This window comes from Ipomoea triloba, chromosome 10 (genome assembly GCF_003576645.1).
Source record: "Ipomoea triloba cultivar NCNSP0323 chromosome 10, ASM357664v1".
NCBI lineage: Eukaryota > Viridiplantae > Streptophyta > Magnoliopsida > Solanales > Convolvulaceae > Ipomoea > Ipomoea triloba.
In genome coordinates, this window is record NC_044925.1 from 2320821 (window position 1) to 2343414 (window position 22594).

Below are 22594 nucleotides of genomic sequence, written 5' to 3' on the forward strand. Positions count from 1 at the left end.
ACAACTCAACCGATTTGATTAGACATGAATTCGGATGTCAATCAGGACTTATAAGAGTTATATGTGAGGCAACTCAATCGAATTAATCAGACAGTTTACTTAATAATCATTGTTCTAAATTTGATTCTTCACGGAAAGAACCTATTGACTAACATTGGTTTGAGGCGGTCCTCTATGAACAAAGGGTTTCCCTTAAATCAAAGGATTATGAGTTATAAATTCAAAAAATCATTACATACAATAAAAACTTGGAGTATAGGAGAAGAAGATTTATTTCGACACAAAAACAACAGCAGCAACATCAATAATTAATATTAATACTAATAATAATAATAATAACAATCAGAAGTGTCTGCAGGGACAAACATGTATGTTTGACTGCTAACATGCCATATAAATGTAAACAGAAAACTCAAGAATTTACAGATACTGTTACATAGAATATACCTTTGAGTCTTTGACCTAGCTAGGCTTCTGAAACAACAGAGAAATCCTCAATTGAGCTCCACTCATCCAATCCTTTGGGCTTTGGCACTCATTTCTGAGCAAATGATCTGGGCAAACAAAAAGTTGATAACTTTATGCTTTGGTAATTAATTGTCAAAAACTCAAGGGAAATTGCTAAACATAAACAAAGAAGAAGAAAAAAAAAAGTTCGGATTTTTATACCATCTGATGCGGGGCGTTTGGCTTGCTTAATCTTCTCGAGCTGAACCTGAGTATCCATAAACAACTGAATCCTCTGAAGCTCCAAATCCTTACCGAATTCCATCCTCTGCTTCTCAAGCTCTATCATTTGCAGCCACTTCATCCCCTCAACCCTTTCGTAACCCAGAGTGTCTGCATGTACAGGCATGTGTATTTGACTGCTAGCATGCCATATAAATGTAAACACAAAACTCAAGCTGATGAAGAATGAGTCATCCAGTCACTAGATGCAAACTACAAATAAAGATTCCAGTCAGAATGTACAGATACTGTTGTATAAGAACTTATGAGAAAAGAGGTACTAAAATACGTACAATCCAAGCTTTCGTTCTATTACCGATGTCTTTAGTTGGTTATGACTTGGAGAGCTGGAGTGTAGATAAAACATTTGACCTAGGCTTCTGAAACAACAGGGAAATCCTCATTTGAGCTCAGCTCATCCAATCCTTTAGCACTCATTTCTGAGCAAATGATCTGGGCCTCCTTCGATTTTCCTTCAGCCTTAAGTCCAGAGATCAGCTCAGTACAGATACTGATGACCGGTAGAAAACCATTCTCGAACATTTCTCTATACCAGATGAATGCTCCATTGAAGTCTTTGAGCTTGCAATGCCCGCTAATCAATGTGTTATAAGTGTTAGAATTAGGAACAATTCCTCTAGCCTTCATGGTGTCAACAAGGGCCCGTGCTTCTTGACACTCTCCCTTCTTCAAGTGAGCCATAATCAAGCTATTGTAGGTCATCTTGTCAGCATGAATCCCTTGTTCTTCCATCTTATTGCGCAGAGCAAATGATTTTCCAACCTCTCCATGAAGTGCATAACAATAAATTAGCTCATTATATACAACTCTGTCAGGAGAAAGATTCATCTGGGACATTTCTTGCACAATTTTGTCTACTAGCGTCAGTCCACATTCTTCCTTTTTGCATGCACTGATTAGGGGATGATACGTGCGTAAGGTAGGTTTAACACCAGAAGTTTTCATCTGCTCATACCATTCAAAACACTTGTTGGTCTCCCCGGCATCTGAACAACCAGAGATCAAACAATTATACGTGATGACATCAGGAGTTAAACCACTCTTCGGAATCTCTTGAGTTAATTCCTCAGCTTCACTTACCCTGCCCTTTTTACAGAGTCCATTTATTAATGAATTGTAAGTTACAATTGTGGGTGCAATGTCACTCCCAACCATCTCATTCAAAATCCGGAAAGCATCTTTAAATTTTCCCCGGGTGCAATGACCATCTATGACCATATTATATATTTGAGCATTTGGTTTAACTCCTCTACCTATCATATCATTCACTATCACTTCTGCCTCAAGAAGCCTAGCATCCTTGCACAAACAATTTATTAGGGAACCATAGGTTACTACGTTGGGCTTCAGCCCGCTATTTTCCATTTCCTCAAGAATCTCAAAACACCTATCGAATTGATGGCTACACCCATAACCGTTTATCAAGAAGTTGTATGTCTGCACTGTTGGAGAAACTTGCCTCTCGGCCATCTTTCTAAACCATCTCTCTGCCTCTTCCATCTTACCCGATTTACAAACCGTATTGATTAATGTGTTAAATGTGGAACAGCTTGGCTTAAACCCAAAACTTTCCATTTCTTCAAGAGTTGAAACTACCTTCTCCATGTTCCCTTCCTTGCAATAGCCATTAACAATGGTGGTAAATATCACCTCTGTTGGGGTAAATCCATTTTGCATCAACTTCTTCAGAATCTGCTCAGCTTTGTCGATTTTCCCATTCTTGCACAATCCATTCAACAAAATGCCGATAGTATACTCATTAATTCGAACCCCTTTTTTCACTACTTCTTCAAACAATGCCAAAGAAGAATCAATATCAGCACACCTCAAGTGCCCATCAAAGAGTATACTAGACGTAAATCCATCCGGAACAAATCCACAACTCTTCATTTCCTCCAACACCTTATTAGCTTCCTCCATCCTCCCCATCTTACAAAGCCCACTAAGCAAAGTGTTAAATGTGATCTCATTCGGCATTACTTTTTCATTCCTCATCTTTTCCCTCACATTAAAAGCCTCTTCCAAGTCCCCAACTTTACAGTACCCATCAATGAGAATATTAAACGTCACCTTACTAGGTGCCACTCTTCTCTCAAGCATTTCATCAAACAGCTTCCGGGCTTCACTGACCCTCCTCTCTTTACACAATCCCCCCATAACCACATTGTAAACAAAGGCATCCATACGCAACCCAGACTTTCTCATTAAATCCATCAACTGCAGAGCCCTTCTCAAGTCCCCCAACTTCACGGCCGATTGTATACCTATACTATAGCTATTGCTATCAATCTGCATATCGGCATTCACCGCATCCCAAAACACTTCGAGGGCCTTTCCGTACTGCCTTGAACTGTTCATCATTTCAAGAAACACTTTGAAACCAGACAAAGCAGGGAACTTACCGTCTTTCCTCATCAATGAATATAGCTCACTCGCTTTATCCAGAAGCTTGGAGTCAACATAGACGGAGAAAAGCATGTCGGCAAAGAGGGGCTTCGTGGGGGCGCAGAAGGAAGTGTAAAGCTCGGAGACAGAGTTGGACTGGGCAAGATTGGCAATGAAACTCCTCGCGCTATCGCCCCGGTTCTGTTGTAGGAGTATTCGGAGCTTCCGCAGCTCTTCTTGGAGATTTTTGTTGGCAGAATCGGCATTGGTGGAGGGGTTTCCTTCATGCTGAGAGCTGATGAGCCTGCTGCTACGGCTGAGATGGCGGCCGAGGAGCTTGGTGGGAAGAATACGCTTCGCCATCATTCTGCGAGCGCCGAGACCCAGAGGCGATTCGCAAATTAATAATTAATAATAAATTAGGGAGAATAGAATAGTGAATTAGTAAATTTAACAATATCTACCACTATAAATAAAAAGGACTAGTTATATTTTTTGAGTAGAATAATAAATTTATTTTTTGTATTCATATCACTTTATATTTATAATAGTATGCATTGGTGGGATAATTGTATTTGACCATAAAAAAATGTATTTTTAGTCCATAAATTATTTTCTAGTTGTTATTTTAGTTTATAACTTTTTACTATTATAATATATCGCTTATATTTTCTAATAGGAAATACTCCTCGGATATCTCCCTCCTCATACCATACAAGTGCTCGGTATATGTGCAGGTCAGAGAGAGGGAGCATTACTGAACTTTATCGATCACGTTCCCGACCTGAAGACGATAACTGAGCTAATTGGGGTTGTAGTAGCCTTTTATTGTAGGAAGAAGTCTCCCGACCTAGTTAGGTCGGGACAACGACCTTCCAAAGCAAGCCTACTTGGATTGACTGAGCTGGATATCTCAATGGATAGACATGAAACTTGTAGCACATGGCCGGATGGCCCAAGGGGATGTCGTTCCCAAGCCTCGCTAGTGCATGTTCAACATGTGTCCATCATGTCGATTGTCGGGCCTCTGACATGTGTCACATCCTTATCTCTATAAATAGCGCATTTATGGCAAGGAAGAGTGATTGTTGGCTATTTCCCCTACCTACTATTTGCTTGGAACCTTTTGGCTTCTCGCTAAGGGAACCTTGCTCACATATTTAAACCAACAACCAGACTAAAGCAGAATCTCTACACGATCCGACCTCGATACTTTTACATATCAGTAGGGATCATCATATTTACTATATTTTCAATTAAGTTGTAGTTTTAGATTATGTTTAGTAGAGCTTATAACTTATTTTAAGGTCCATATAAGTTATAAACTCTACTCGGTAAAACATAGACAATTTAAAACAATAACTTATTTTGAAACGCTATTCTATGTAGCGTTTCAAAATAAGTTAGCAACTACTAGCTTTTAATCTAGGTACGTCAAACGAGCTTTAATTCTTAAAACACCAAAATTACTAAGTTCCGTTAGAATTTTATTCAATACACAAATATTTTAATAATTTTTTATATTTCTTCTTTATAACCCTCTTTAGTTGTGATATGTCAAGAAATCATATTACCAGCCTTGTCCAAACCGAACATTTTAACAATGATCCAAAATAAATATAAACTCAAAACAAAAACTAAGAGAATTAAATGAGAGCCAACTAATACTTAAGAGAACAAAGATGATCAAATCAACCCAAAAAGAGTGCCATTTAACCAAAAAGAAAAAAAGAAAAGCCCAACACCCCAAACATCCCAATGAATCCAAACAGCCCATAAAAAGAGATCAACAGACTTAGCTTCAACTTATAATACCTTCAATTTATAATAGCCCAACACCCCAAACATCTAGTTGTCGAGAGCAGTGTCGTTTCTTTACGTAAAAAAATATAGCCGTTAAATTTTAATAAATTCAATATTTTTAGTGTGTTGAGAATAAAATGAAATCACAGTGTATTTAAAATGAGACTGAATAATTTGTCTCGCATATTGTGTTTATATTATCAAATGAAATTGAAATTGAATTGAAATGATACTGTAGTTACGTTGAAATGAAACTACAGTATGTATAAAATGAAATTGGATATATAGCATGTCTTACATATTGAGTCTATATTGTGAAATAAAATTGTAGTTGAATTGAAATGATACTTTAGTTTTACTGAAATGAAACTACAGTATGTATAAAAAAAAACTGAATAACATGTACCACATATTGAGTGTATATTGTCAAATGAAATTGTAGTTATATCAAAACGATACTTTAGTTGTGTTATAATGAAACTACATTATATATAAAAAGAAACTGAATATCATTTTCACATATTTGAGTGTATATTTTTCAATGAACCATAGTTGAATTAGAATTAGGAATAAGGCTCAAATTGGCCACTGAACGTAACCTGAAAGTGCAATTAGGCCATTAAACGAAAAAAATGTGCAATTAGGCCACTGTACACTTCAAATACATGCAATTTCACATGATAGCAGGTTACCTTCCATTTCATCAGGTTGCCTGCTTACCTAGATGATGATGTGGCATTTTAAAATAATTTTTTAATAATAAATATAAAAATTAAAAATTAAAAATTAAAAATTAAAAATTAAAAATTAAAAATTAAAAATTAAAAATTAAAAATATTAATTTTTAAATATTTTTAATATTAATTTTTTCATATTTTAATATTAATATTTTAATATTTTTAATTAATTCTTATTTTTAAAGTTTATTATTTAATAAATATTAAAAATTAAAAAATATTAATATTTTTAATATTTTAATTTCAATTAATTTTTAATTTTAAATTTTATTATTAAAAAAATATTTTAAAATGTCAACTCACCATCCATGTAAGCAGGCAACCTGATGAAATGGAAGGTGAACCTGCTATTAGGTGAAATTGCATGCATTTGGAGTGTTCAGTGGCCTAATTGCACATTTTTTTCGTTCAGTGGCCTAATTGCACTTTAAGGTTTCGTTTAGGGGGCAATTTGAAACTTATTCCTTAGAATTATAATGTAGTTTCTTAAAAAAAGAATTATAATTTAGTGATTCTGTAATGAGACTATAGTGTGTATAAAATGACATTCAATAACAAGTCGTAAAAACCTGCATTTTTTTAAAATGGTTTTTCCTCCATTTTCTCCGATCCCTTCCTACTTGGCCTAAAAAAAAAAAAAAAACATCTACTATTGGCCTTGCTCTAACGTTGGAAACCTAGTTGCCCTATTCGACAGTCTACCCACCCAATTTTTTAGATGATTTTTCCTAATGGATAGAGATTTTGACATAATTGGATGGGTTAATTAGAAATACAAGTAACATTTTTTCTGAAATCCTAATTTGATCATAACGTTGGTTAGAATACCCGTTACTAACCAAAAACTCTCTAATTTAAGTGATTAGTAAGAGACTAAGAGTGCCTTTCAAAAAAAAAGAAAAAATGATGAGTAAGAGTGACATTTGCTGCCAAAGGCGTTGTGGTCTAGCGGCATGAAGTAATTCTCCCAAGTGAGAGGTCATGGGTTCGAGCTTAAGTGTGGATAATATTGACTTTGTTGGGCCTCAGTAGGTTGTAACAGGGTCAATAGTATTCAAAAAAAAAAGAGTGACATTTGCTGCTATGACGGATGAGAATAAGTAATTTTTATAGTATATTATTTTAGTTCAAACCAATATTTAATACTCCAATCTAATTGCATGTAGTATTTATTATTTAAAGATAAACTAACTTTTTTTTTAATTATTGCATATTTCTATTTTGTTACTACTATGATTCTGATTAATCCCTCTATATATGCATGGTATATCTCATCTATTTAGCCACTTTCTACTTTTCCATGTATAAGCTAAACCAACACAGTTTGACCAAATTATCAANTGTACACTTCAAATACATGCAATTTCACATGATAGCAGGTTACCTTCCATTTCATCAGGTTGCCTGCTTACCTAGATGATGATGTGGCATTTTAAAATAATTTTTTAATAATAAATATAAAAATTAAAAATTAAAAATTAAAAATTAAAAATTAAAAATTAAAAATTAAAAATTAAAAATTAAAAATATTAATTTTTAAATATTTTTAATATTAATTTTTTCATATTTTAATATTAATATTTTAATATTTTTAATTAATTCTTATTTTTAAAGTTTATTATTTAATAAATATTAAAAATTAAAAAATATTAATATTTTTAATATTTTAATTTCAATTAATTTTTAATTTTAAATTTTATTATTAAAAAAATATTTTAAAATGTCAACTCACCATCCATGTAAGCAGGCAACCTGATGAAATGGAAGGTGAACCTGCTATTAGGTGAAATTGCATGCATTTGGAGTGTTCAGTGGCCTAATTGCACATTTTTTTCGTTCAGTGGCCTAATTGCACTTTAAGGTTTCGTTTAGGGGGCAATTTGAAACTTATTCCTTAGAATTATAATGTAGTTTCTTAAAAAAAGAATTATAATTTAGTGATTCTGTAATGAGACTATAGTGTGTATAAAATGACATTCAATAACAAGTCGTAAAAACCTGCATTTTTTTAAAATGGTTTTTCCTCCATTTTCTCCGATCCCTTCCTACTTGGCCTAAAAAAAAAAAAAAAACATCTACTATTGGCCTTGCTCTAACGTTGGAAACCTAGTTGCCCTATTCGACAGTCTACCCACCCAATTTTTTAGATGATTTTTCCTAATGGATAGAGATTTTGACATAATTGGATGGGTTAATTAGAAATACAAGTAACATTTTTTCTGAAATCCTAATTTGATCATAACGTTGGTTAGAATACCCGTTACTAACCAAAAACTCTCTAATTTAAGTGATTAGTAAGAGACTAAGAGTGCCTTTCAAAAAAAAAGAAAAAATGATGAGTAAGAGTGACATTTGCTGCCAAAGGCGTTGTGGTCTAGCGGCATGAAGTAATTCTCCCAAGTGAGAGGTCATGGGTTCGAGCTTAAGTGTGGATAATATTGACTTTGTTGGGCCTCAGTAGGTTGTAACAGGGTCAATAGTATTCAAAAAAAAAAGAGTGACATTTGCTGCTATGACGGATGAGAATAAGTAATTTTTATAGTATATTATTTTAGTTCAAACCAATATTTAATACTCCAATCTAATTGCATGTAGTATTTATTATTTAAAGATAAACTAACTTTTTTTTTAATTATTGCATATTTCTATTTTGTTACTACTATGATTCTGATTAATCCCTCTATATATGCATGGTATATCTCATCTATTTAGCCACTTTCTACTTTTCCATGTATAAGCTAAACCAACACAGTTTGACCAAATTATCAAGGCATGCTCATTTAATATACTTGACATTTTTATAGGTTAGTTCAAAATAAAATTTGATTAATCGAAAATTTTATCCAAGGTTTTATTTTAATGCTTATATAGTATTTAGTTATTAGCTTATTTATAATAGTTTATACTGTACTAAATAAGCTAGTGGAATATTCTACATTAGCATTTAATAATTTTCTTTTTGTCAATAGCTAGGGGTAACTTTTTTTTATGAGTAATATTAAATTATTTTATTACAATTACTGTCTAACATTTACTATTTGAATTGTTCAATTTTTTTTTTCATATAATTATTGTATAGACTCTTTATTAACTTGTGATTGAGTTAGCCAATTCACAAATAATCCTCCATAATAATGTTTTTTTTGTGATTAGGAAAATCTGTAGTCACTATTCGAATATATATACTAGGTAATCTCCTCTCTTGTGTAATAGTCCATATATCACATGAGAGGTAAAATCTCACTTGACGGATTCAACCAAAAGGGTGTTAGCAAAAATTGAACTGATAACTTTTTTTTTTTAAAAACCTTATAGATAATTCCCTGTGCTTTTTTATTTTGAAATTCCAAAAATTCATGTTAAAAGACGAAAATAGGAAAAATATTACAGTACTATAGGAAAAATATTACAGTACTTCATTTATTTCTTCTTTTTTACCTATGATATAAAAAAAAAAACTACAAACAAAATAAAAACTACATAAAACATGGTAATGCTGCCAAAGACCTTGTGGTCTAGTGTCTATTTTTGACATAGTTTCTTAAATTAATATAGAGAAAATTAAGAGGAAAGCATGATAAGTTTTTTGGGTCAGACCGCGAGGTGTTTTGAGTATACTCGTGTCTATTTTGCATGATTGAAAAAATCGCTAGGCGCCCGTACATTTTTTTTATTTATGTTTTATTTTTTAAAAATTTGTTTAAGTATTTTTTAATTTTTTAAAGACTAATAATTATAAACTATATAATACTTTAATAGTTAATACTAAAATATTAAATATTAATCTAAAAAATATCTAGAGTTTGTACAATTTGAGTGAAATAACTCATTAAAAAACGAATAATAGCTAATCGACCAACTAGGCAGCCTAGTCGGTGCCTAGAAGGTCTAGTTAGCTCCTAGAAGACCTAGGCAGTTAGCGCCTAGACAGTGCTTAGGCGGCGCTTAAGCGGCCTAGTCAGTCGCCTAGCTGACCAGCTGCCTGCCTGCCTAAACCAGCATTTAAGGTGATACGCTAGGTGGTCGACTAGCGTCTAGCGCTTAGGCGGCACCTAGGCAGGATTTTTGCAACATTACTATTTTGACATAGTTTCTTAAATTAATGTTGAGAAAATTAAAAGGGAAGAATGATCCGGCCCTGACTGAAGCTTGCGCTATTGCAGAGTCTCTAAGTTGGGCATGGCAAATAGGAATACGGGACATGGAAGTTCAATCCGACGCGATGAATGTTCTAGCATGGATCCAAGAGGACATGGCAGGGCGGGGACCCATCAGGCAATGTTTGGACGAGGTGAAGGGGTGGATCAATAAGGATTTGAAGATTTCATTCCGACCGATTTACCGAGAACAGAACAGGGTGGCTGATTGTCTTGCGTTGTTTGGAGCGCTCCAAGAGGACGGTCAGAAGAGGTTTATGGACTGCACAATCGTTTGCGAGGATGCGTACCTCGAAGACATGGCATACGTCACAAGAGCTCGTAAAGTGGTGGAGGATTAAATTTATGAACTCCCCGGGGGTCACCCCCTCCCATTATGATTTAAAAAAAGAGAAGAATGATAATATTTTTTGGGTTAGACCACGAGGTGTCCTGAGCAGACCCTAACTGTATAAGACACCTTTAAACTCGTACCATATATACTCAGATTAATTCTCGTTCACACTGGGCCGGCCCAATTAAAGGGCAAAGTATTGACTAGATTGATTTTTTCATATAAGAGAAAATTTGAACTCCTAACTTTTCTTAAAGATAAGAGTGTACAATCACTCACGCCAACCAAGCTGATTTAATTAGTGAAAAATGATAAGATTAATTAATGAAGTAAATAGTAAAACAATTGTGGGAAGGGAGTAATTGATAGTATAAATCAGAATGAATATTTGTGGGTCTTCACCGGAGTGGTGTACTGGCAGACAATTGGAGAAGAGTGTAGGCCCATTCACGTGAAATGACAAGTAGTCTTTCTTTTTGGTCTCGCAAAAAATAAACACATTAAAGCTCGGCATTTGTTGCGAGTATGACTCATTCACACATTTCATCGAGCAACTCTTGTGTCTCCATGCACTCCATTTTACTATACTTAGATGCCTTCTTCCCCCCACCTCACCCTTTTAACACACTAATAATCATCCACATTATCATCATCATCATTTTAATTATCCTCTAAAATGCTCTTACTATTTCACTTCTTCAATCCCATTAACCCTTTTATCACATTGTGCAAAATCTGACACCACTCCAGTGTTTTTAGATTTTGTCGTTCATCCCTTTTTACCTTCTCTTTTTCTCTCATTCTCTTAATCTTATCTTATTCCATTCACAAGACTATGAATGTCGGTCTGACTAATTAGATGCTCGATTTTCAATTATTACTTTTATATTGTGGATTGCCGTCAGTGCCACAGTTATTCATGAGTGGTTGCCAGCTTAATCTTGTGTTTATGCTGAGTATTGAACAGTTTCTCACACTTTTTCTAAAGTATGTTATATTCGAATCTTATAAGCTAAGAGAGCTGCATGTTGGCTTGAGGGCCCCACTTGTGTGTAATACGACGACGTTAGGACTACCTTTACGACAATTAGTCTAGATAATCACTCACGGCTTAAATACATTGATATTGATATTTAGTTTACTTTATGCATGATTTAGTTGTCTAAAACACCTCCATTAAGTAATTGGATTCACATTGGGAAGAATCATATATATATATATATATATATATATATATATATATATATATATATAATGTTACAATTATAGTTGTATTAGTGTTATTATAATTGATTTTGGTATATAGCGATTGTATATATTATTATTTATTAGTATCATATCATTATAAATCACTACACAATTAGCAAAGATTAAATACAAAACATCTCACAAACATCATGGTTAAGCTACATGTATGGATCCAAATGCAAGTACTCTAATAGAAATAGTTAATAAATATTCATAAACTTTAAATTCATTGTGTCTCATATGAGATGGGAAAACCTCAACAAACATCAAATAAACATTAAAGAAGAAATGTACGGAAAATGGATTTGTGTTTAGACAAGAATGATTAGGTGCCCAAAAGCTGAAAGAAAATATGCCTCAACGAATAGAGGCCAGTGGACCTAATGCCACAACTTTGCTTTTAAAAACTATAATGGCATGATTTGGAGAATGGTTAGAGCATTTCGTTGTTTCAGTTGAATAAATTTTAATTAGAGGGATTATATTATGGTGAGAATGGTATAATTAAAGCAGTTGGCCCGTTTCAATATCATTGATACCACTCTAGAGTGTGTTTGGGAGAGCGATTTGAGCAGTTCACCACTCTGATTGCTCTTCGGAAAGAGGTTTGGATAGATAACTTGTGGGTGGAGTAGTAGACCATTCCAATTATAGAAATTTCAAAAAGGGAAAATGTTATGGGTCATTGAGTTACCGTGATTTACATCTTCCCAAACGATTTGTTGGGCCGGGACATGAGAAGCCCTTGGGGTTGTGAATTTTCAACCTTTTTGTGTCAAGCACTGTGTGATCTAGTGGCACCAAGTTGCTCTTCCATATAGGAAGTTGTGAGTTCGAGCTTCAGTGGAGGTGAAAGTAGTTATGAACCAAACTGGAATGATAAGAATGTGAATCAATTAAGTTGGGTAATTAGTGTAGAATTGATTACATATTAGTAAGATGTATTAATGTATTATAAATATGTCCATTGTATATGAGTATTAAAAACTAGAGAAATATATATTGTTCTTCTTTATCAATAACCCAACTGATTTTCTATCCCCGGTTATATCTAGAGTCAATTTCAATACCACATTCCAATTGTAGAAGTTTCAATAGCACTAGCTAAAGATAGAAGAGAGCAAATACATTTAAACATTTCTCATCACCATCACTTTAACCACTCCAACCACATTATTCTCTTAAAAGGAGGCTAAGTCGTTCAATTTGTTATTACTTGAAACTTTTGTTCAAATAAAATTTTCAAATATTAACTTAATTAATTATATGAATATTGTCAATAATAATTTGTAATGTGTAACAATTATCTTATACTTGAAATGTTTGTTAAAATACCTTACTTTATAATCATGTATTTTTTTTTGAATTACTTATATCATGTTACATTATTGATGTGTCAATTCTCTAAATCATGCTAAAGTATATCTAATGAGCTGATGGATAGGTTCTGTTGGGCGTCGATCGGGTTGGCCAAGTTCAGCCCATGCTAGATTCGAGACATGGCGTTGTGACTTACCATAGAGGGATATGGTTAAATGGTTAATGCCCACCTACTTATCATCAATTAGTTGTAAGTAGGATATAACGGTTGGATAGTTAAAAAACTTTGTGATTAAGCATGCTTAACTTACAACAGTCACATGATGAATGATCCAACAGGTTCTTGACCATGAAGTTTCACTTTAATGTAGATTGACAAATGAAGCGTGCGCGCACACACACTATATATATATATATATATATTTCACCAACGTAACAATATTATGCCATTGAGTTTTGAAATTGAGAACATAAGATTATAACATTTTAGTGTGGAGATATCTAAAGGAGTAGCTAAGAAGAAATTATCTTCCCCTTAATGACAAACATTAGGACCTACCACCCATGTGTGGTGATTTGATGGATCAGCAATTGTATGACAACAATATACAATTCTATTCAATTTGTATCAAAATTTTCACCATTTGACAAATTCATACCTAATCAAGTCATAATAAGTTTGGTTGATTGGTTGGCAAGTAATTAATAAATATGAATAATAATTACGAAAAATTTTAAAGTAATAATTAGTACTAGTACCTTTTATAAAAAAAATAATTAAAAGTGATTCGAATGTTAAAAGTTTTGAAATTGTAACGAGTATGTGGGAACATTGTTCCAATTGGTACAGATAGTTAATTGAGGTGGAAGTCCCATTAATTTTTTTTAATTATTAATTACAAAAGAAAATCAAATTATTATAGGAAACTACATAAAACGACCCGATTCGATCCCTTATTAGAGATTAAAGAAGTGGAATATAATTCTAAATGTTGGTTCTTTATTCATGAAATCATCTAATCTCTGCACATGTTAATTTTTCATTAATCCGATTTTTATAGGACTTACGAGAATCATTTTTTTTATATTTATTCCAATTTATTAGGATATAGTTGAACCACTCTTTTGAGATTTGTTTTTAAAGGCAAAACAATTGCATGGCTACACAATTTTTGATTGGCCTTAGCCTTGAAGAGTCATGGAAAGTTGATTCTGCAGATTAATAAAAAGAAGAAAATCACTTTTACAAAGTTGATTTTACCACATATAGCAATTAAACACAAAAATTTCCTGAATCTCATGCAATTGTCAATGTTCTCAGGCCATGCATGATTGGTCATCAGCCACTTTTATAGTACATTGCAAGTCCTAGAATATAATCCATGAAGGAATCCAAACTTTAAAAAAATGAATTGAAATGCAACACAAGTCAAATTAAGTATACAAGAAGTTGCATGCAAGTGTGATCATGGTCTAATCATCATCATCATGCATCACTTTATTTCTTTGTTGCATCAACAATAATGGATCCTGTTGAGTGGAGGTTTGGAAGGCCGAGTCTAGCATTTTGCCATCAAAATATGGCGTTGACTGCTATGCAAATAGAATGAATAAAATCCATTTATCTCTTTATTTTAATTTGATGATAAATTCTGTCAATGACAGGTAAATAATCCTAAGAAATACGTAGTATCACTTTTTTGTGATAGCTTTTGAATCTCATAAAATAGGAAAAATTATTTTATTTTATTTTTTTATAAAACTTTTGGTCATCAATTTCAAAATTGACAGTTTTAGTCTCTTGATTATTGAAAATGTATCGCTTTTAATTTTCAATTAAAATTGTGCTACTTTATCAGTGTTAGAATCAAGTGTTTACTACGATCTATTACGCAAAAAACTATAGCTAGTAGCAAAGGCGTAACGCTACTAGCTTCAAACTTGTGACCTGCTATGATAACAATTGTTGAATTAAATGCTTACCATTACACAAAAAGTTATAATAGCTAGTAGCAAATATAAAATTTTATTTCTTTATATTTTATATTATAGCATGCAGTTATCACCATATTTTAATGATAAGATACTTGTGAACTTGGTCCTTCAGAATTCATGACTTCACTTAACAATGAAGAGACCAAATTGTGGTCTAGTGGAACCCGATTTACACTTCCACATGGATGGGAGTAGGTTCGAGCCTCAGTGAAAGCATCTGTGAATAGATACACGGAGTCAGTAGTATTAAAAAAAAAAAAAAAGAGAGACCAAATTTGATGGATTTGAGTAACTTAAAAAAAAACACAAGAATTGATTGATAAAAGTTCGAATTAACTCCATACTTTCTCGAGATAATTCCATTATATTCTATCTATCTTTTCCTCAACCTAGATCATCACTATCTAGAAGACAAGTTTGATCACCCCATGCAGTATGATAATAATAACTTATGGATTTTTTTAAAAAAAAATTTTAAAGTTGAATTTTTTTAAAAAAGGAGAAATTCTTTGTTTAATAATATTTGTGTAAACAAAATGTACAATTATATTTAAATAGAGGGTTTTTCATTTGATAAAAAAAATCAATTAAGGGAAGGAAAAAATCCAAAAACAACTTAGTAAAGAAACTATTTTTCTAGCCACATCAATCCTCTTCATAAGTGCAATGAACCAATTTAGGGACCACATTATGTGATGGCTGAATGGACAATCATATTTGAACACGTTGCAATTCGAGAACAAGAATCATACTTCACCAATTCAGTCATACATTTTTAAGATAATAGAGTTTATTATTAAGATTATGATATATGTCATTGTGTTATATATGAAACGTCTTAAAAATTACTGTTCTGTAATAATTTCATTGTGCCAAAGACATAATTTAAGTTAAAAACCTAGGACAATAATTATTAAAGCCACATCGGTCAGATGATAGCAACACAAACATTAAATATAAATAAATAAATATGTTATTGTATGTATTAATTATATAGCAGCATCGGATTCGTCGGTCATATTGAATCATTGAAGAGTCACAAAAATCATGTTATTTCCCCCACTCCTCCGCCGGAGTGGGGCCGCGGGATGGAGGGGTGGGGGTGGCGATTAGGGAGCTGAGAGAGAATTTTGGCATTTAGGGATTCAACTTACAATTTATTTTATTTGTACCAAAATAGAAAATAGAGAAATGGTACATAGGAAAAAAAAAAGATATGAAATACAAGAAAACGTATAAATATATGTAAAAGAAATATATATATGTGTGTGTGTGTGTGTACAAGTTTCTTTTTTTGGAATGTATTTATAGATTATGAAAACGATCTGACAGTAAATATTGTTATCGGGTATATTTGATAGAAGTGAAATATAGTATTTATTTGAGTGTCATGGGTAAGTAGAGTAGATAAGTGAGTAACAATGGTTATGGTACTACAATGTAGATCTGTGTGTTTAGTGAGAGTGAGTGATTTGATTACAATATAGTAGTGTTGTGTATCATAAACAAAGTGTCCCCCATCATCTACCACAACTCTACTACTTATACTATGGCTGCAACGGCTCTTCCTCTGGGTGAGTGTAACGGACTCCCAGTCCTGGTGAGCATACATTGAGTGCTAGTAATGGTGAGCATACATAAAATGCTGGTAATAGTACGGTGAACATACATTGAGTGCTGGGTCGTAATAATGGAGAGCCGTTGGAGTAATTATCATCTCATCAATGTGTCGTCGTCTTTGTGTAACGGGTGACCATTTGTTGCCTTCAGGTCATTGCTGATGATTCGGGTCAGGTGCTGCATACTCAATTATCCTGTCACGATCTTAAAACGTTTTTTGAGTTTTTTTTTTTCTTGGAAATAAACATTTCTCAAAAACATTCATCCTATGAGTTCCTGCGTATCAACAAAAGCCTGATAATTATTTTATGTCGTATATATTCGTGTATTGCTTGGAACTATAAATAGGAGCAAGTATAGTATAGTCTTATTCAAAATAGGACAGAGATTGAGGTTCTTTGAAACTCAATAAAGTGAAGAACCGGAAAGTAATCCAAATAGCTAGCAAGGTGCTGATTTCAACAAACAGAAGAAACGTTGTTTAAATTGTATAAGGATTCACCCTTAAAAGTTCTCATGCATCATAACTTACAAAAAGAGGTCATATAACATTATATGTCTTATATATTAATGTATTGTTTGAAAATATAATAGTAGCATAGTAACCTTTTCAAAATGTGAAACGTAGAAGTACTCATACTTAAAAGTTTTTGTGCATCATAACTTAAAAAAAAAAAGAAGCCAAGAAAACATTTATATGTCTTATATATTAAGCCAAAAAAATTCTCTTAGCTTTGCTTTTGTTGGATGGTGTTGTCTAGCCATTGTAGGTTGATATATCGATCGAACGAATGAGACCTGGCAAAGTTGTTAACTAGAAAAGAGGCTACAAAAATCTGACAAGTAGAATCATCAGAATAGTCAATAGTAAGGACACACCATTTAATGTGTGTTCGTACGTTAGAATGCTTTGTTTTGGAAGATTCCTCTATATATGTTTTTGTTCCATTATATTGCTACTCATATTTCATAATTTAGGCTTGTTTTCCAATTAACGCCGTAGCCTCGTAGGGGTCCGGTTGATCCAAACTTTTTCTGCATTATTGGATGAACAAATTCGAGGAACATATAATGTTATAATATATATAAGTAGACATATATATATGATTAGAGTTTTCGTATTAATTATATATTGAGATTTTTTTTTGAAATAGAGAAAATATGTTTTTAGTTCTTTAATTATAAGGGTTAAATAATTTATTTATGTCTTTTGGACGTGGCAGATTACATTACTAATCTTGCAAAATAAAAGTTTAGTTTTTGTATCATTTCGAATGAAATTGTGAATCTCTGTTCAGTGCAACTAATAACACTATAGAGTAGTGCATTGCGCATAATTATAAGTGCAGTGAACTAATGCATTCTATAGTTTTGCTTAGTTGTACTTTATAGTGTTGACAGTTGAATTTAACGCGTTACTAGTTGCATTTTAAAATTTAACTTATTTACAAAAATGTCACTATTTTTTTTCTTATTGCATCAGATGCATTAGACTTTTCCAGATGGATGATTCCGATGGTTTCCTAGTTCGGTGTTATATATATATATATAAAATCAATACATTTAAATATTTTTTTTGAATTATAATTCTTTTAAGTTCGAGTTTCAGTTAGAGCATCCACACCAGTGTTCTTTTCACGATTTTAGGGGTGAGATGGCCACATGGAGGAGAGAGAAGACATGTGAGAGAAAACAAAGGTTCATCTACAAATTGAAGTTATTGGAACAGTAATTCGCTGACAACAAAGTCAAGAAAAATGAAAAGTTGTGCGTGTTTCGCGCACAGCAGACGCCCAGCGGAAGCGTCTGACAATTTTTTTTTAAAATCAGATTTGTTTTACTTTTTTCCCTCCCGTCTCATTTTTTTTTTCTAATCACACTTACAAAAACTATTAAAAATCACAAAAAAAACTTCACTACTAAGGATGCTCTTAGAATCCATCTGACGATATATGGCGGTTGAAGCAAGCTAAGGAGGAGCTAAGGAGGATTATGTTTTGTTTCTTGGCAAAGCTAACTCCTGTTTCTTAAACATAATAAGAAGTAAAGTGCCTAGCTATGACATATTCTAATTATCTTAGCTTCATTATTTCAGGTCTATATATAGGCTTTAATTAGCATCTTGAGAAAAGGATTTGAAGCACAAAATAATAATTATTAATAACAAATTAAATTAAAAGAGTGGAAAGACAAAGTAAGGAGACAAGATCTCATGACTAGATTTTGGCACTATTTATTTAATGTGTTATATAGTGTTTCAGTTTTTAAATTTTATTTTATTTTTTTGTCACAACAACCAGCGATCATATTTACATTCAATGCTTCATTCACTATTTCAACCACAAATTCTTCTTTTTTCCCCCGTAATTTTTTTTTTAAAATCAACTAAGTTTATTGAACAACTGGTTTGATAACATCAATGTTCTAAATTGAACTTACTGTAAGAGTTGCGAGCTTTCCTAAAAATAAAAAAGAATTCTAGATTTTGAATAGACAACATATTTAATTTTCTCTATTTAATATTAATAACGAATGACCATGTGAACTGATAGTTGGAGTGTTGGACTGTATATTAATATTTTTATTTTATTTTTTGTTTTTTGTTGACAAGAGAAACGTACAATTGAGGTAATCACTATCTAATGATATACATTTAGTAAATCTTATTCTTATATAATAGCGCAAAAATCACACACAAAAAAAAAAAGATAAATTGCGCGTAGTGTTAATGTTTAGCAATTAGCATGTATCACTGTACTATGCACGTAGTCTTAATGTTTCTGCTCCTATGCAAGTAGGGATTAATCGCCTAATCGGGTACTGCGTTTATATATTTGACGTTAAAAAAAAAAGAAAGAAAAAAGAAAAATTAAAAAGAAGTAGAAAAGAGATAATTATGCGCCGTATGTGTAATTAAGTCTATCTTAATATCTTAATATTTATTATATTTCTTGCCCCAGAATTAAAATGTTCAACTAGAAACCGAAAATCGTTATACTAGTGGTAAAAAATAAACACAAAATAAAAGGAGAAATCACACTTTTAGTCCTTTAATTGTTCTTCAATTGTTTAACATCAAAGTTACAAAATAACTAATTAAGTTCGCAACTTTTAAAACAATTGAAAGACTAAATTTCTTAAAAAAACAAATGGGGATGAAATTGCATAAGTGACAATAATTGAATGACTAAAAGTGCGATTATTTCTCCAAACAAAAACTTATCTTCTATGTTAGGGATGACAATGAGTCGAGTAATATAATTAATATCAAGTGTCTAATACTCCTGAACCTCGATAGCACATGTTTGGATAGTTGATATAGGTTTGTAAAGGCAAAATAATACACGTTACGAGTTTGTGTAGTAATAAACGAAAAATCATGCACCCAATATCAAATAGTAGAGGTGTTTGGTAAACAACTGATCATATTTTAGTTAACCAACTTAAACTATTTGACATGTTTAAACAACTAAAATTAAATGAGTATTTGGTAAACACTTTAGCAACCAAACTTTAGTTACTTTGACCAACTTTAGCAAGTCAAATAGCTAAAACGAGTCTTTGAATGTTTGATTAATAGCTATTTGTCTTAACTTACAGATGTCAATAAGCTAACAATATTACTCCCAATAATTATTGAATGTTGTGCATAATTTTGCTTCTTAAGGTGCATAAATTTGTAAAACTTTGAAATTAAAACTGCGACAATAAAACTCCAAGTGCATAATTTTGCTTCTTAAGGTGTATAAATTTGCAAAACTTTGAATTTGCTAAGTTGTAACTCTAGGTGCATAATTTTACTCCTTAAGGTGCATGCATTTAAAGCGTAAGTTGCACAATTTTGAATCCTTGATTGCCAAACTTTAAAACTTATAAATTACGACTTTCACGTCGTAGGTGCATATTGTTGAACCTTAGGGAGCACAACTTTCCTCTTTAATGTGCATGTCGTAGTTGTATCTCTTTAAATCTTAAGGAGCACAATTTTCCTCTTTAAGGTACTTTAATTTAAAGTGTAAGATGCACATCTTTGAATCCTTGATTGTCAAACATTAAAACTTATGAATTACGGCATCCACGCAGTAGGGAGAAAAACTTTAATTTCCTATTTAAGGTGCTTGAATTTAAAGTGTAAGGTGCACAACTATGAATCATTGATTGCCTAATATTAAAAATTAGGAATTACTACTTCTACATTGTAGGTGCATAACTTTAAAGCTAAGGGAGCATAAATTTGCACCTTAAGGTGCATAAATTTGTAAAACTTTAAAACTGCGCATGCATATGAAACTCCAGGTGCACAATTTTTCTCCTTAATACGCATGTTTTGCCTAGAAGAAGCTTCACACATGATCCCATATATATATATACCGCCCAAGAGAGAACTGAGAACCAATCACAACCGTCTACGTGTCCAGATCTAATGGATCCGAAACACTATATTTTTTTTAAAAAAAATACAATAGCATTTTGGTAAATAATTGAACTTTGAAGTGCAAGTAAATTGTGTTAAAAGTGTTTGTAAAAGTTTCATATAGTGTACGTAAGTGCGAGTAAAATGTATTAAAAGTGCAACAAATAATGTATACTTGCATTAATATTAAGTGCACCTAACGTTATCATTAGTTGCAAAAAATTTATCATTAAGTGCACAAATGTGAAAGACGTTATCATTAGGTGCACCAGTGTTAGAAAAGTAAATTATTTGCACTATTAAGTGAAATGGTTACACTTTTTAGTTTTTACTTGTACATTTACACCCGTTGCTTGCACTTTTAACAGATGTTACTTGCACTAAAACTTTTAAGCTATTCACGAAAATACCACCGTGTCTTTTTGTTAAAAGTACATATGATCCATTAAATATGAACACGTGGATGACTGCAATTAGTTCTCGGTTTGGACATTCGTTCTCATCTAAGCGCGCCCCTATATATATATATCTCAACCTGATCAGTATGCATGGTAAATTAAATTGTGACCTCAGTAAAGCCAAAATAAATTTATAACATCACGAATCTACTTTAGGGCTTAGGTTACAGCAATACAGCCATATAAATAATATTTTGACAAGAAAATCAAAGGCGTGTGTGTATTGTAATCTGTAATAATAATATTATTTTTATTACTGTTTGGTGACAAATGTTGAATCTGACATGCATCAAAGTCGCCATCCATGATTCACAAGCAACAAAAATGTGAATTATCGTCACAAGTCATAACGATGCCGCCATCGCCAGCGCAGCTACTCTCTCCTCACTCGTCATTTCAAATAATTCCCTTCTAACTTTTCTTCTTTTTTTCTTTTCTTATTTCAAATCATACTCGCCAACTTAAATTCAACTAATTTAACACGTATTCAATTATTTTGACACATAACAAAATTCGATGACTCCTACTCATATACAGTAGGATGATTTGAATGTGGAATCTTTTAATCAAATGAGAAAATTTTGGATTTCATTTCGATTATTATACACGACGAGTGCTGGAAGTATTTAATTTTTTTTATTTGATAATATGAAACATAACTCGATTTCTAGTGGCTCGAAGTGGCTCCTAAAACGAGAAGTCATGAGTTCGAGTCTCAGTGTGACAGTATTGACTGAACGGATATTACAATCGTATTTTTCAAATATAAAAGAAACTATAACTGGATGGAGTTTCAAAACCCGCCAATGAAAATCAGGTGCCAATTGTGAGAGAAGATAGTTTAGTTGGGTATCTCTTCCCGTTCCTCCAAAAAAATAGGCATACTCTTATACACTAAAAGTTATAGTGTTATATATATATATACTTACTTGTGCAGCAATTAAGGTTACGTTTTGATAGTACTATATTGAACTTCACCCTTCATATATTTGCCCATTTAAGTACTTTTTACCTTAGCTTGTCAATACTTTATCGTTTGCAATTTCTATATTGTCATTGGTACGTCACACATGTTTTGTGACATCAATATTTATTACCAAGTCATTTACCCTATGTTTTGTGATGAGAAAAATCCGTAATCACTATCCGAAGATATATACGGAGTAAATCCCGCTCCTATATAATAGTCTATTGTAGTGGTAAACCGCACTAGGAAGACCTTGTGCGATAGACTTGACCAAGAAATTAATTTTAACAAAAATCGAACTTGTAACCTTTAAGTACGAGAATCATGTTTTACTCACCGTACCCCTCTTTGAATAGTATTCACCTTATTGTCTCATATACCGTTTGCGACACCATTTAATCTCTCA

General features: G+C 32.4%; 1 protein-coding gene across 2 annotated transcripts; it reads right to left on the reverse strand.

The window, feature by feature from the left end:
• Positions 1-275: 275 nt before the first annotated feature.
• On the reverse strand, positions 276-3514 carry LOC116031528 (pentatricopeptide repeat-containing protein At5g12100, mitochondrial-like). 2 transcript variants are annotated; one of them, XM_031273754.1, is made up of 3 exons: positions 1046-3514; positions 670-942; positions 276-554 (listed from the first exon to the last, which is right to left on the reverse strand). In XM_031273754.1, the coding sequence occupies exon 1, from the start codon at positions 3499-3501 to the stop codon at positions 1102-1104; it is 2400 nt and encodes a 799-aa protein (XP_031129614.1). In that variant the 5' UTR covers positions 3502-3514; the 3' UTR covers positions 276-554; positions 670-942; positions 1046-1101. The 2 variants fall into 2 exon arrangements, with proteins under 2 accessions (XP_031129614.1, XP_031129613.1); XM_031273753.1 differs by having other exon boundaries at positions 1023-3514.
• Between the last annotated feature and the right edge of the window lie 19080 nt (positions 3515-22594).

Excerpts from the sequence above, each read along its gene's own strand:
- LOC116031528 (XM_031273754.1), bottom strand. The coding sequence starts at position 3,501 with ATGATGGCGAAGCGTATTCTTCCCACCAAGCTCCTCGGCCGCCATCTC.